Genomic DNA, 14,262 nt, shown 5'->3' with positions numbered 1-14,262 from the left:
TGCTTTCAGCACTATTCTGTTGAAAGGAAAAAGCTCCTGAGGACCTCAAGTTTTGCAACTAGGAGAGTTTTGTTTTGTTTTTTTTTTTAAAAAAAGGTATTTCTAGAACTTACTACCTTTTCAAACTTCCTCCTTTCCTGTGCTGAAATACTAGTTTCTGATTTTTCAGCTTGTTAGTTACACTACAGCTTGTAAAAACCCAAATGTTGAGGGCATGTATTTCTGAGGGAAGAAATGCAAAAACATATTTTTAAACAGAAGACTGAGAATAAATGCTCAGTGTCCAGAAGAGGGAGAGATTCTAGGCTGGATCTGAAGTTGGTGAGAAACATCCTTGAAGGTAGAGAAGGATAATTTCTTATTTGAGTTTACAGTTGGAAAGAATAAAATCTTGATGGAAGGTGTGACACTCTTTACATTAAGATGTGTGTAATTGTGCAAATGAGCTCCAAGAAAGGCTGAGGCATCCCTGATTAGTGAAGTAGGTTGGTCATAAAAAGGGCAGATTGCAGAGTTTTCTTTATTAAGAACTGATCCTTAGATTATTTGAATGAGTAAAAAAAATGTCTGTCTCCTTTTCATGTTAGTGTTACACTCCACATCTATGATATTTCCTTGCCTTCTGAAGCACTCTGATATGCACAGGTGTCCCCAGGTTACCATCAACATCTTTAATCCCCCATCATGTATGTGTGAGGTCCTTCTCCCTTTTCTTTGATGTATAGAGGCATTATTTCTAGTGTGGTAAATACAATCTGTAAAGCAGAGCTGCAAGAGGTGTCTTCAACCCAGTAACACATCTGGCATGGTCAGAGCTATGAAACAATTTACAGGCAATGTTTTAAGTAAGGTGCCAGTTCTCTGGTATTATAGTCTGTCTCTCACACCAACTTTGCAGAATGTTTGGTTGTATCATAATGTTTGTAAGACAGGAAGATTATTTTTGGTAGAAGTTTTCATACTTTGAACAAAGATTGAAAAAGAAGTCTGGTTTCAAATTAAATAGCAGACACATTGAAAGAGAATGACAGACTGTCCAGGTTATGGTCATTAACAACTGCCAGCCTTTTGTGTCTGTGATGTGACAGATTACAAATTTAGTACATTTTGTTCTTGGAAATGATTAAAATGAAAATGTTTATTTGTAACAAAATGGATTAATCCAAAGATGCTAATGGATTAGTGCCAGGCATGTATTTGGTCTGATTTCTTCAGAGGTGATTAGAATATGAGTGTGGAATTTAAAGAAAATATTTTTGCATCTGAATATAAATTACTTTTTACAAAAGCTATCAAAAATACATTGAATTACTATATTTTGGCAAGAACATTCAAACTAGCTCCTACTATTGAGCAAGTTATTTTCTTTGTTAGAACGAATACTTCAAAATTATTTTATTTAGTTAATTTTCTTTAATTATTTTTGCTGTGTTACGTGTATTTGTTTTCATCTTTAAGCCTATTGTACCAGTAATTACTGTAATGATTATAGTCTGTCTTTTTAGCAAATCCCACAAATTCCTGTTAGGGTGGGAATGACAAAATGGATTATTAGTCTCTACATATGTCTGAAACTTTAACACAGGCAGTACTAAATGTCCATTTTGACTATTAATATTGCTAAAGCATTCCTTTTTAGGACAGAATATGGAGATATCACTACAAGGCATTTCTGTTCTTTCCATCAGATTCAGTCTTTCATGGACGAATCTCATCTTAATTATGTGTTATGATATCTGTTTTTTAAAGACACTAAGCACAAAGTTGCATTTCTCTAGCTTCCCATTTTATTCTCTGCCTGACCTTCATAAATTTGGTTCCTGTATTTCAGATTCACTTGGAGATTAAAGACAAGAGCCTTTGTGACATTAAGCATTCTCTTAAGAAAAGATTGCCTTGAAAGGTGATGTACAGTATTTCACAGTATTTGGACAGAAATTAAGGAAGACTTCTGTGATACGTTCTCACTGAACTCTAAGGAGCAGGAGAACTGAGGCTGAGAAGAAAAAAATTATTTAAGGAAGCATTATTTATAGGCTATCATGCTGATATTAGGAATAGGCTTAATTTCATCTATTTTTAAGCCTTTACAAACTAGGCAGCTAGTCCAAATTACTCATTTCATATCCACTGCAGTCTTTGTCATCACTAGGACATTGCAGATAAATTATGCCCAAGACATGATACAGGTCACCCTTTGAAGATGCTTCTTTCTTTATCTATTTTAAAGTGAGTTTAAACACCTATCTTAAACTAGTTTCTTAATTTCACAGTAGTTAAAATTAGGTGGGATGTATTACACTGTGACTTCCCTAACACAACATTATCTGAATTCTACTCCACTGCCACATAGAAGCTGAGGAATGGGCAGTTACATTCTGCCCACTGTCATTTCTACAAAATTACATTATCTACAGAAAAAAAAAAATACAACTTTTTTATCTTGCATAAGCATACCCTGTCTAGGATACTAAAAATGGTTACTTTCTCAATTTTATGTAGTTATTATGGAGGTTTATTTTTTCATTAATTCATTACAATTATTTTACTGATTTTCCAACAGAAGAGATGCTGGCCTTTAGAAAAGACATGAGGCCGTACAAGAAAGAACTAATTATTTGCATTAACAATATATATGATCAGTTCTAATTTGGCAGTTTGATCAGAATTTTACTAAAGTCATTACTGTATTTTTCCAAATCAACCAAGCATTTGGGCACTTCAATGGAAGTAACATATTTCCTTTAAGACTTATTGCAAATTTGATTGCAATTCTATGGCATTTTACTGACATGTTCTCTTTTATTCTGACTATTAAATATGTTAAGTCATATCTAGTTTAAGACTTCAAGTTACAGAAAAGGAGAACTTCTTTATATACTGTACAAGTTGAATATTTCTCCACCATTTGGTAATTCTGAATATGTAATTCTGAGTACTGTTCTGTTTGTTTGTTTGCTTGTTTTTTAAAGAAATACTGCAATTATTCCTGATTTTAAAACTCTCCAAGGTTATAAGTTCTTTTCTAGGAATGAAAATACCTTTTTTTTTTTTTTTTCTCTATATGTCTTGTCTTTACAAATGTAATTTTCTAATAATTTATTGATACATTAAATTTATGCACTGAGTCTTCTTTTCCCACAATCAAGTAATGGAATTTCACTGCATTGCCATTGGGCTCACTTAAATGTTCAGGTAAAAATTTATTAAATGGCCTTGAGATAGTAGATCAATGTAGCATAAATAAGAGTAGGTCAGAAATGCAAACCAGAATCTATTTAATTACAAGATGTTACTCATCTAAAGGAACTACATTTTTTTCTTTTCGCAATTGATTATGCAGTAATGGAAGCACATGTGAATAGGGAATAATTATCAATGGTTCTACTGAGTTGATTATAGTCATACCAGATTTCATTAACTGATTTTGGAATCTGCTGCCGGTATATTGCTGAACTAATTAATATCTTACTAGCAATATACTATTTTTTTAAATATAATGTAATTTGATTTCAGGTTTATTTCCTTTAGTGAGTGTGTTACATGTATGCAGAGGATAGAAACAGCAGCAGTGAAAGTAGGAATGAATGTCATGAGGTTATTTATAAAGCAAACTATTTTAAATAATGAAAAAACTGACTGGAGCTATTCTAGTGTTTGCTTTCTTGAAGATCAGAAATATCTGCCTTAAAAATAATAAAACAGTGGAATTATTTTTAAAAAAAATATGATAGCTTTCACATATATCTCTCTATCAAAAGCAAATTAATAGAGTTGAACTTAGAACCTCTAACTCCTAAAATACAGATTTGCACCTCCAAAGTAACTTGTGTGATTAACTAGGAAAGTGAGTTGGTTGAGATAGAGCTAAATTTCTTCATAGTAGCTAGTATGGTGCTGTGTTTTGGATTTGTGCTGCAAAAGGTGTTGATAACAGATCAGTGCTGTAGCTACTGCTGAGTAGTGCTTACAAAGAGCCAAGGTCTTCTCTGCTTCTCATATGACCCCATCATCAAGTAGGCTGAGGGTGCACAATAAGTTGGGAGGGGACACAGCCAGGACAGCTGACCCCAACTGACCACGGGGATGTTCCATACCATATGATGTTGTACTCAGCAATAAAAGCTGCAAGGCATAAGAAGGAAGGGGGTATGTTTGGAGTTATGGCATTTTATCTTCTCAAGCAACTGCTGCAAGTGGAGTCCTGCTTTCTTGGAGACGGGTGAACACCTGCCAACTGATGGGTACTAGCGAATGAATTCCATGTTTTGTTTTGCTTACATGAATAGCTTTTGCTTTACTTATTAGACTGTCTTTATCTCAACCCACAAGTTTTCTCACTTTTACTCTTCTGATTACTAGCGAATGAATTCCATGTTTTGTTTTGCTTACATGAATAGCTTTTGCTTTACTTATTAGACTGTCTTTATCTCAACCCACAAGTTTTCTCACTTTTACCCTTCTGATTGTCTCTCCCATTCCACGCTGGGGGAGTGAATGAGCAGCTGGGGGGGCTTAGTTGCCTACCAGGCAGTGGGTGGTAGCTGACTACAAAGAGACCTAGGTAGGTGTTGGTTGTCAATCACTATTTAGTAAAGTACTTGAAGGTGATTAGATGGAAGATGTGTGGCACTAATTTGCAGGAAAATTACAAGCAGAAAAGTATCTCTCATAATGAATGTCTTCAAAAATATTTCAGAGACTTCTACATCTGGCATCATTTACCAAAAGCCCCTGCATTTTAGTTTCATTTTGAGGAAATGAGTATTACAGTTAGACCACCAAAGACATGTATGATTTTAATTCCGTATCCCTCTTACAGGAAACCTGTGCTATTAATCTTCCTACTAGCTGTGCAAAATGTTCCTCTTGAAATTTCAGTTTCTCCATTTAACTATTTTGCTTGCAAGTTGACCCTCAAAGTCTTCTTGCCTTGCCACAATTACAGATGTTATCACTGTGATATGCTGCAACATAGCCATTCTTTCTGGCATTTACACTCACAGGTAATTCCACTGGGATGTTCATTATTGATGAATATAATGAACTACAGAAACAATGTATGTAAATAAAAACAGTTTGTCTGGAATTATTTATATTAATAAATGAACTGTTAGTTGGTTTGAGTTTGGAATTTAAAGCTTAGTTGTATCTTCCATTTTTTCACAGGCGATAGATGTGAAATAAATATAGATGAATGTATGTCTACTCCTTGTCTCCACAACGGAAGCTGCATTGATGACATCAGTTCCTATAAGTGTCACTGTATGAGAGGTTTTATTGGAACAAACTGCGAGATAAATGTTAATGAATGCTTGCCAGATCCTTGTCTTCATGGAAGGTGGTTATTTTTATTTAACTATTATTATCTCCAAGATACTGTATCTAATGAGCAATATTTAAGATTTAATGATATTGGAAGGTTGATAAATATACTTTTAATTACATTCTTCCTTAAAGAGTTCAAGCTCACTTAAAGATGACAGATGTTGCCTGCTTAAACTAGTGTAATATACTGTTACATTATCTCAGTTTCTTTTTCATTTTTGTTCATTAGCATAAGCCAGTTTTCAGCACATATGAATTAATTAGAGTTTAATATACTTAGAAGCAAATCTTTAGCTGGTACATGCCAACAGGTTCAAATGGGAAAATATCTTTTAATGTGAGAATCAATAACCTTATAAAAACCCCTCAGCATCCATAATATACACATGTGATACCCATTATTAAAACTTATTAAAAGTACCGTAGATTTCACTAGGCTACATCAGACCACTATTTTGAAATGTACAGAAAGATACTACTACTGCTGAATCTAGAATGCCATAGCTTTATCTGAATAATACTATTTTGTATTTCAGATGTATAGATCTCATTGATGGATATCAATGCATGTGTGAATCAGGATGGACCAGCTCAAGATGTGAGATAAATATTAATGTATGTCTTCAAATTTTATTTTAATTATAGGGGAAAGAGTAATATGCTGTTTGAAACGTATTTTTATTTAAGTAACTTCTGAACATGTCAGTTTATTGAAAATACATGACAGAAATTCACTTGTTTGAAATCAGTTCTGAAAATCTCATCATTTGTTACTTACATGAAACTGCATTAAAAAAGACCATTAAGAAAATATGTAAAGAACTTTAAAGGTGAAGCATGAACTGTAAATCTGAAAAGTCACAGCAAGCTAAGCCAACATTACCTGAAAATCATTTATGCCTCAGTTCAGCATGGATAACATAACTACCTAATTTGCATTGTGAGCCCCATTTGCTGTAGCTTGACTCTGTATTTGAATAGTAAACCTCAAAATGCAATGTTCTACATCAAAAATAGACATGAGTCATCTTTCATATTTCTAAATCCAGGTAATTCTAGAATTCTGTTAAATGAAACCGGTGCACAAAATACATCACCCAGTTTTTCCTCTTAAGTTCAAGAATATTTTTTCATTATCATGGAGAACGGCTGTGCATAAAGAGCACACCTGTATATGTGAGTCTGTGCCATGAAGATTCTCATGGTCAGTAAATCAACTTGCAGAAGGTAACTCCATCTGTCATAACAATGAACATTCTTTACAGTGTTGGCCACACTTCTGGGAAAGTATTGAATTAGTTTAGACCTTTCCAAGTTTGTTAGTTTGTTTGTTTTCCAAACAGAGTTTATTCAAGTCTTAGGATCTGATCCTTTTAAAAGTATTTGGTCTCAAGAGAAAGTCTGGCATGAGATCTGCCTCCCTTTGGGATGTCTGGCTTCTAATATTGTACTTCTGAATTATCAAAAACACGTCCCAAAATGTTACCCAAATTTCTTTCTAACTTTTGTATACATGTAGGGACCTTTCACTTCTTTATATATTGCTCAAAGTGCTAGATAACTAAAAATCATATTACATAAAGTAAGTATGGTTTAACAACTTTTCTGTTGAAAATACATTACAGTCTCACATAAGGAGTAAATCTAGCTGGAATACAATTTCCAGTTTCCTCTACAGAAAATAAAAAAAAAGGTCAGAAAAAATTCAAATCAACAGACTGTGCATCATGACATGATATTGCAAACCCGTATGATTATCAGCTCTTGCCAGTGCTAATACAGAATACCCTTGGGTAATATTTTCTCTAGCAACATCCAAGATTTACACTTTACTCCATTTTAAGAGAATGAAAGATTAAATGACCTGTAGATAACTGCATAAAATCATATACAAAAGATAACCACATTTCATACTAAGATGTTTAAAAATGCACAGATTAGAAATTCATAAAAAGAAATAATATACATACACATTTGACAGATAAATCTGTCAGAATGATGGCTTCATTTTTTTTATATTCATTCTATTTACATGCAATGTGATTAGACTATGTTGCAGGTGCCATATTTTTAAATGCTCTACACTACATTCACCCTGATCAGACATATATCATGCCTCTACAAATCTTACAGTGATAAAAAAGGCTTTCTGGTGCTCTAGAGGCACCCATATGTGGATAGACATGGTAGGCTCATGCTCTATTATTGTTTCCCTCTAGAATAACATCAGCCAGTTCCTCTGTTTAAAAAAATAATCAGGAATTAATCCAGCTAAATATATTTCAATGTTTTCTGCACCTGAAGATGCCTTTCTTTGTATTAAGGTTTATGCAACTAATTGAGTGCAGGTGCCAAGGTTTTATTTAGAGAGAGGGCTACAGGACAGCCTCTAGGAGGAAAGGTCAGGCGATGCCCCAGGCCAGGCACAGCTGGTTCTAGTCAGCTCCAATCAGCTCCAAAGGACTCTCCACAGGACACACAACAGGACACAGCTGAGCCCCTTAACCAGGATAGTTGCATCTCTGTGGAAACATATTTAAGAAAGGGTAAAACAAACAAGCAACACTGTGTAGCAGAGAGAGGAGTAAGGAAAGCAGTTGTGAGAAGCAGTCTAGCAAACATCAAGGCCAGTGAAGGAGAGCAAAGAGAAGCTGTGGGTGCCAGAGCAGAGATTCCCCTGCAGCCTCTGGAAAGAACTGCAGTGGAGCAAGTATTTCTCTGCAGTCCAGGGAGAGGAGCACACCAGAGCAGATATCCACACTGCAGCTCATGGAGAACCTCATGCTGCAGCAGGTGGGTGTACCCTGAAAGAAGTGCAGCCTGTGGAGTGCCCACACAGGAAGGGGGACCTGCAGTCAGTAGAGAAGACCCAATCGGGAAAAAATGTGAGGAGGAAGGAGCAGCAGAGAGGAGCTGTTACAAACTGACTCATTTCCCCCCTGCCCTGTACTGCTCAGGGTGAAAGGATGAGATAGAGGAGTTGGGAATGGAGGAGTAGAGTTGAGCTTGAGAAGAAGGGGTTTGGGAGAGTTGGTTTTAGGTTTTGAATTTGTTTCTCCCTTTCCAAAAATCTGTATCTAATTGGCAAATTGAGTCTGTTTTCCCTAGACGTACTTGGATGCTTTTGATTTTTTCATCTTGGACTTTTTTTCAATCTCTACATGTGTTACAATATAGCTTGCAAGAAAATACACTTCAAGATTTTCTCAGGTTGTCTAATACTTCTAGGAAAAAAAACCCAAACACTTTGTCTTTATAGCCTATAGCTTTTGCATATCTAACATGGGGTGTGGATGCTGGAATTTCCCTATCTAATACAATTTTCATTGTTTTTTCAGTTATGGATTTCATGCACAAAAAAGAAAAAAAAATATATGCACTATATGAATTATTGCAATACATTACTTCCTTTGACATTTGCATATTTTTGAAGTTGTAAGATGAGTATGTATAACTGAAAATTGATGTTTTCTTTTTGATATAAGTAAACATTTTGCTAATGTAGCCAGTAGAATATTAGTAATAGACATTATTTCTTAGTTTCTTTGTTGTGTTTTTTTGTTTGTTTGTTTGTTTTGTTTTTTGCTATGACTGATAAGATGTCATTGTCTTCCTTGGCAGTCATTGTCATTGGCAGTTATGCTTCTTCCATGCTCCACTAAGGCTGTCTCATGCTGTCCAAAAGAGGGCAAAAAGGATTCTGAGTCTTTATTCAGAATGATATTCAGCTTGTTGGTGTTTCTGCTTGTATCTGACAAAAGCTATGATCAGAGACTATCCTAAAATTATTTTAATTTGTATCATTTTACTGATCTTTTCTCCCTGTTTTAATAAAAGATGGAAACAAGGGGAAAATCAGGAAAACCAACTAATTTTCTACACAAAGGCATCACAGCTGATGCACATGTAGAGTCAGAGAACAATATTCTGCTAGTCCAAGTAAATAAGCAATTACTTAACAGGACTTGTCAGATTGCACATAAGACGTGGGACTTGACAGCACTATAATTATCTGTAATTTGATTGGGAAGAAGAGTATGATTCAGCTTGCCTGACTTGAGTTGCCTTTGAGAAAGCTAGTTGTCTATGCACTACTTATAGTCAATGAAAATGTGAATATTTAGTGAGATCTGTACAGTTGTTCAGCTGAGTTTGGAATGGATATCTGCATTTCATTAGTAAGTCTAGACTCTACTGACTATGATGACTGGATCTTAATGGACTGCAGTAGGTAAGACAAAAAGTAGAATCCCCTCCTCAGAATTCTCACTGTATATGTGTAGCATATATCTGGATGGCAAACATAAGGGAATGTACATAGAGCCCCAGATGAGATGAATGCTCTTGTTTGTGCCTATGTGGGACTTCTTCACACTCTTGAGTATGTTTACATATTGCTAACTAGATTAAAGAGGGTCGAGTAAGGTAAGCAGCTCCTTCAAAAAAGCTAAACTAATGTAAACTTAAAGTAGTTTAGTTTATTCTTAAGATGCAGAAAGGTAAATCTCAGAGCAGAAGGGAGATATCCACTTTATTCTGCAAAGCACAACATCTGTGATTATCCACCCATGGGACAATTTCAGTGTGTGTACCACTACAGAGACCTCCTGGCCCTAAGAAGTCTATTTTAAGTAGGAGTGGCTGAATTGGAGATTATACTAGAGAAGTAATAGAAAAATAGTGAATAGAAATTGGAGAAGTAGAGAAACGGGTGAGACCTAGAAGAATGTTGCACAGGAGTTACACCTCCAAAGCGGTAAGCCTTCTGAGGACATTCCACTGATAGGAATATTTCTAATCTCTCACACAAGAAAAAACATATAAACTGATATTACAGTATGCTTGTGCATCAAGGATGCTCTAGCAACAGAGAATATCTTAAACCCCAAGATCATTCAGTTGTTAGGCACATAAGTAAATAGATTTATAACATCAAAGAAACCTTAGGTACAAAGTAACCTGCTCTGCATCTGGAAGGACACTGTATTTCACAGTATCTGTAGGTATGTTCCTTCAGTGTATTGGAAAGGAGCTGGTAACTGTGACCTGTGTTGATGACCAGTAATGGAGGGAAGTGTAGGAGGGTTATAAATTCAGGCTGGGCAGGAAACCATGGTCTAGGACATGCATCTATCTATCTATCTGTCTTTGAAAGACTGCTAGTTCCCCATGAGATCTGAGAAGCAGACAGAGATTGAGTCCTAGTACATGAGTATTGTGCTGGTATAGACAAAAGGAATTCAGACACATTTAAAATGGTAAACTTTTTGAAATTGGAAGAACCTGTACAAGATAGATTGCACCTTTATCATCATGGACCCAGGATATTGAATGAAAGTTAAATGGTTGTAGGGAAATATTTAACCTAGATGGTTGGGAAAACCTGACAAGTGTAGAAGAGCACCATTTGAATTACAGAATTAAAATCTCAATATGAGTAGTGTTCAGCCTGCCTTTGAAAAGATCAGCATCTGGCTCAAGAGCTGTTAATGACAGAGATTACGTATATTAATGACTATAATGCAGCTAGGTTTATGGCTGTAGCATGAGAGAGCATACCAAGTAAGTTCAGCAGATAGACATTGAATTTTGGGAAAGGAAACTGGCAAAATGGAGTGCATTGTCAAATAGCTTAAGAGGAGTAAGCCAAAACCACAGGAAACATATTTGGGGCTGTTAAACAAATCCTAACTTAAAAGTGCAGATAAAATGTGTCCCACAATTCAAGAACTCATGGGGTCAAAATCTGCCAGATTACTTAAGGAGGAAACTTAAGGCTGTCACAGGGAAAAAAATGTCACTTTAATAAATGGAAAGCTTGGCCACATGGGAAGAACAGAAAACTCTGTAAAACACAGTAGTTCAGATCTTGGCAATAAGTTCAAAAAGCTAAAACACAAATTGAAAAATGCCTTGTAAAGGATACTATAACTTGTAAAAAGCTCTTCACATCTTTCAAAAACAGGAAGCAAAGCAGGGAACTCATAGAATGGTTTGATGGCTAAAGCATAAATTGGGCACTTAGATTAAGGTCATAGCAAGAGAAGCTCAGTGAGTTCTTTGCACTTGAGGACTCCAGAAGGACCTCACAAGATGGAAAGAGTGAAAAGGTGGCAGATAAGCTTCAGTGTAATATAACAATCTAGGGAAAAACAGCCTAATACTTACCTACAGCTGAATTCAGAACAGGCCGTTACAATGCAGGAAAGAAGACTTGGAGCAATTCTTGACAGTTCTTTGAAATCATTGTCTCAATTTATTGTCAGAGTTCAGAATGTGTGTGTGTGGGGCAGGGTGGGGTGGCAGAATAAACACTTCTGGACATGATCAGGAAGAGTGTAGGGAACAAGACAGGGGACATAATTTAACCGAGTAAAACTCCAGTAAGCTCATCTATTGGGTACTGTGCATAGCTCTGGACCTTGATTCTCAAGGAGGGTTTAGTATAGTTAGAGAAGCTACAGAAGGCAACAAAAATTATATTAATGCACTAGTTGCCTTGTAAGGACAGAGTTAAATGGCTGAAATTATCCTGTCTGGAGAGGAGAAAGCTGAGGCGAATGCAATTAAGGTTTAGAAAACTGACAGTAGCAGATAAACTTCAATGGAAAATTCTTCACCAAATTATGCAGTAAAAGAATTGAGGGGACACGCTGAAAATAAGTGGAGAAACAACTGGAAGAAATAGGACTTTCTCTCACATGAAGCAGAGAACCTCTAGAACTTGCTGCCACAGGAGGCTGGGAGTCAGGTGATATCTTAGTTGTTTCAAATAAATTAGGCAAGTCATGAACAACAGGTTCATAAACTGATTGCGATGTCAGCAAAGTACTCTTTCTCATGTCTGATTAGGTGGTTCTGCTTGCTGGGAGGATGCATGGAACATAAACTGTAGAAATTGACAAAGTTCACATGATTTTACTGAAGTGACTTTCTCTCCACCGCTATTATAGACAGAACACTACTACTGCACCATTGGTCTGATCCAATGTGTTCCTGCTCTGTATTGTTGTCTTAAAAATAGGGTTATTTTTTTTTATTATTTTTTCTCCTTATGTCCATAATCCAAAACTTGAAAGCAAAATATTTTGATAATTTTTAAATAATTTTGAATGATGTTAGATAAAAACAACATTCTCAAACACAAAAATAAGTTTTTCCAGTTCATTTCACAAAACATTGTATGTATATTTATTCCATCAAATGAAAAAGCTTTGGGAAGTTAATAATGAAACAATGTGGATATGTGATAATATTAACAGAAAAATAGAGAAAAAGTAGGGTAATAATGTTACTGGTTAGAAAAACACACTTTGTTTATAATTTTATTAGATATACTATATTAATAGTAGTACTATTGAGATATCCCAAAGTAAGAGTGAACTTCGAACTCCCATGTGAATGGAAAAGTTAAAATACCTTTGAAAGTAACTGAAATCACAGAATATGCATGTATATGGTTTCCCACTAATGCACTGAACCATTTCTGTTTTGCATAACTATGAAATAATATTAAAACATTAAATTGTACACTTCCTATGAAGTAATATTGTAAATTTAAACATTTTAAAATCCAGACTTGGGGTGCATTAAAAACCATATGCATACCATGTTTTGTATGTACAAAACCTTGCTTTAACACATGAATTATTTTCCAAAGCATTTATTGACAGCATTGGTTTCCTTTCTGCCTACTTTTTTTTTTAACTCTAATCCAGACTCTAGACCACAAGGCTTTTGTTTATTACAAAAATTCTGCTTTTGACCTGAGAATAATTTTGCCCTCAGACCTATCATTAAATGACTGGAAACACAACTCCTGAAAGCATCTTTCTTTTCTGGTGCAGTATTTCTCTTCAAATTCTTTTCTTATGTCTTTTCATCTCCCATCAAATTCAAGTTAAAGCTCTGTTTGGTTCTACCTTCTACAAGTCAGTGGCTTCCACTTGGAATCCAGTTTTCTCACAAATAGCAGGATACTTTCTTCTTCTCCCTGAACTGGTGTTCACTACCTTTTTCTGCTTCAAGTCTTCCCTTACAGTTAAGCACTGCATAGTTGTCTACAAATGGATATTTGCAGTAGACTTTTTCCCCTCATAAATGATTTGCATGAGTTATTTATGTTCAGAATTGAACATCTTGAATCTCTTTTCTAGACATAGATTTTGAAGTGTTGGACTTTTTTTTTTTTTTTTAAATTTATTTCTAATTGGAGTTTCCAAGGAGGACTAATGAGCAATAGTCCTTTCTGTAGGAAAAAGAAATAAAAATCCTAACTTCTGCAATGCGCTTCTAGATTTTGTTTCAAGAAACAGAGCTGAACTGACACATTATTTGGAAAACTAGTAGATTTTCACCATCTTTATCAATTTGCTAAAATCCATCCCCTCATTATTATTTCAATCTATGGATTGGGGCTTTGAAAATTATGTAATTTGATATGTAGAAAATTGGAATTTCTTAGGCAGATTGACCTTGCTTCCAAAGACAGATGTCAGTATGGACCCACAGATTTGTACAAGGGAGTCATATGCCTTGAGCAAAATGTTGTGCCTTTCTAACTCAGTTGCTAGAGTCTAGATTTCAGAACAATTCCCTGCCAGCAGAACCAGTGGACTGTGCCATGCCAGGTGAGCTCTCTTAGGGGACAATCATCCCCTTCCTAGTAAAAACAAGATTTACTACACTATGACATTTGGACAACAAGAAATTATAATTTATTGTGCTCTAGTAAATGTAGTGGATCTTGTTTTGCGGTTTTTGAGTCAAGGATCCTTAACCTTAAAAGAGTTGCATAACAAGAAATCTTAATATTCATTCAGGAGTTTTTTTGCCTTGAATTTTAAATTGTCTTGCTAGCCTAAGGAAAAAAAAGATGAGGCTTTATATGAACCATAACAATAATTGAGTAAAAAATAAAGGCAGAAAATCACC

The 14,262-nt window shown here is 35.2% G+C and overlaps 1 protein-coding gene across 1 annotated transcript in view; it reads left to right on the top strand.

Annotated features, from left to right (window-relative positions):
* Positions 1-14,262, top strand: part of EYS (eyes shut homolog) — a gene marked incomplete at its 5' end in the record, with an annotated part of 675,648 nt that overhangs the window by 233,534 nt on the left and 427,852 nt on the right. The window contains 2 exons of the mRNA XM_080341398.1: positions 5,170-5,341; positions 5,865-5,943. Of these exons, the coding sequence (XP_080197524.1) occupies positions 5,170-5,341; positions 5,865-5,943 (251 nt within the window). The remainder of the gene's footprint in view (positions 1-5,169; positions 5,342-5,864; positions 5,944-14,262) is intronic.

This window comes from Nesoenas mayeri (assembly GCF_963082525.1).
Source record: "Nesoenas mayeri genome assembly, chromosome: 3".
Classification (NCBI taxonomy): Eukaryota; Metazoa; Chordata; class Aves; order Columbiformes; family Columbidae; genus Nesoenas; species Nesoenas mayeri.
Note: the sequence above shows the minus strand (reverse complement) of the source record. Positions and strands in the feature narration are given on the sequence as shown.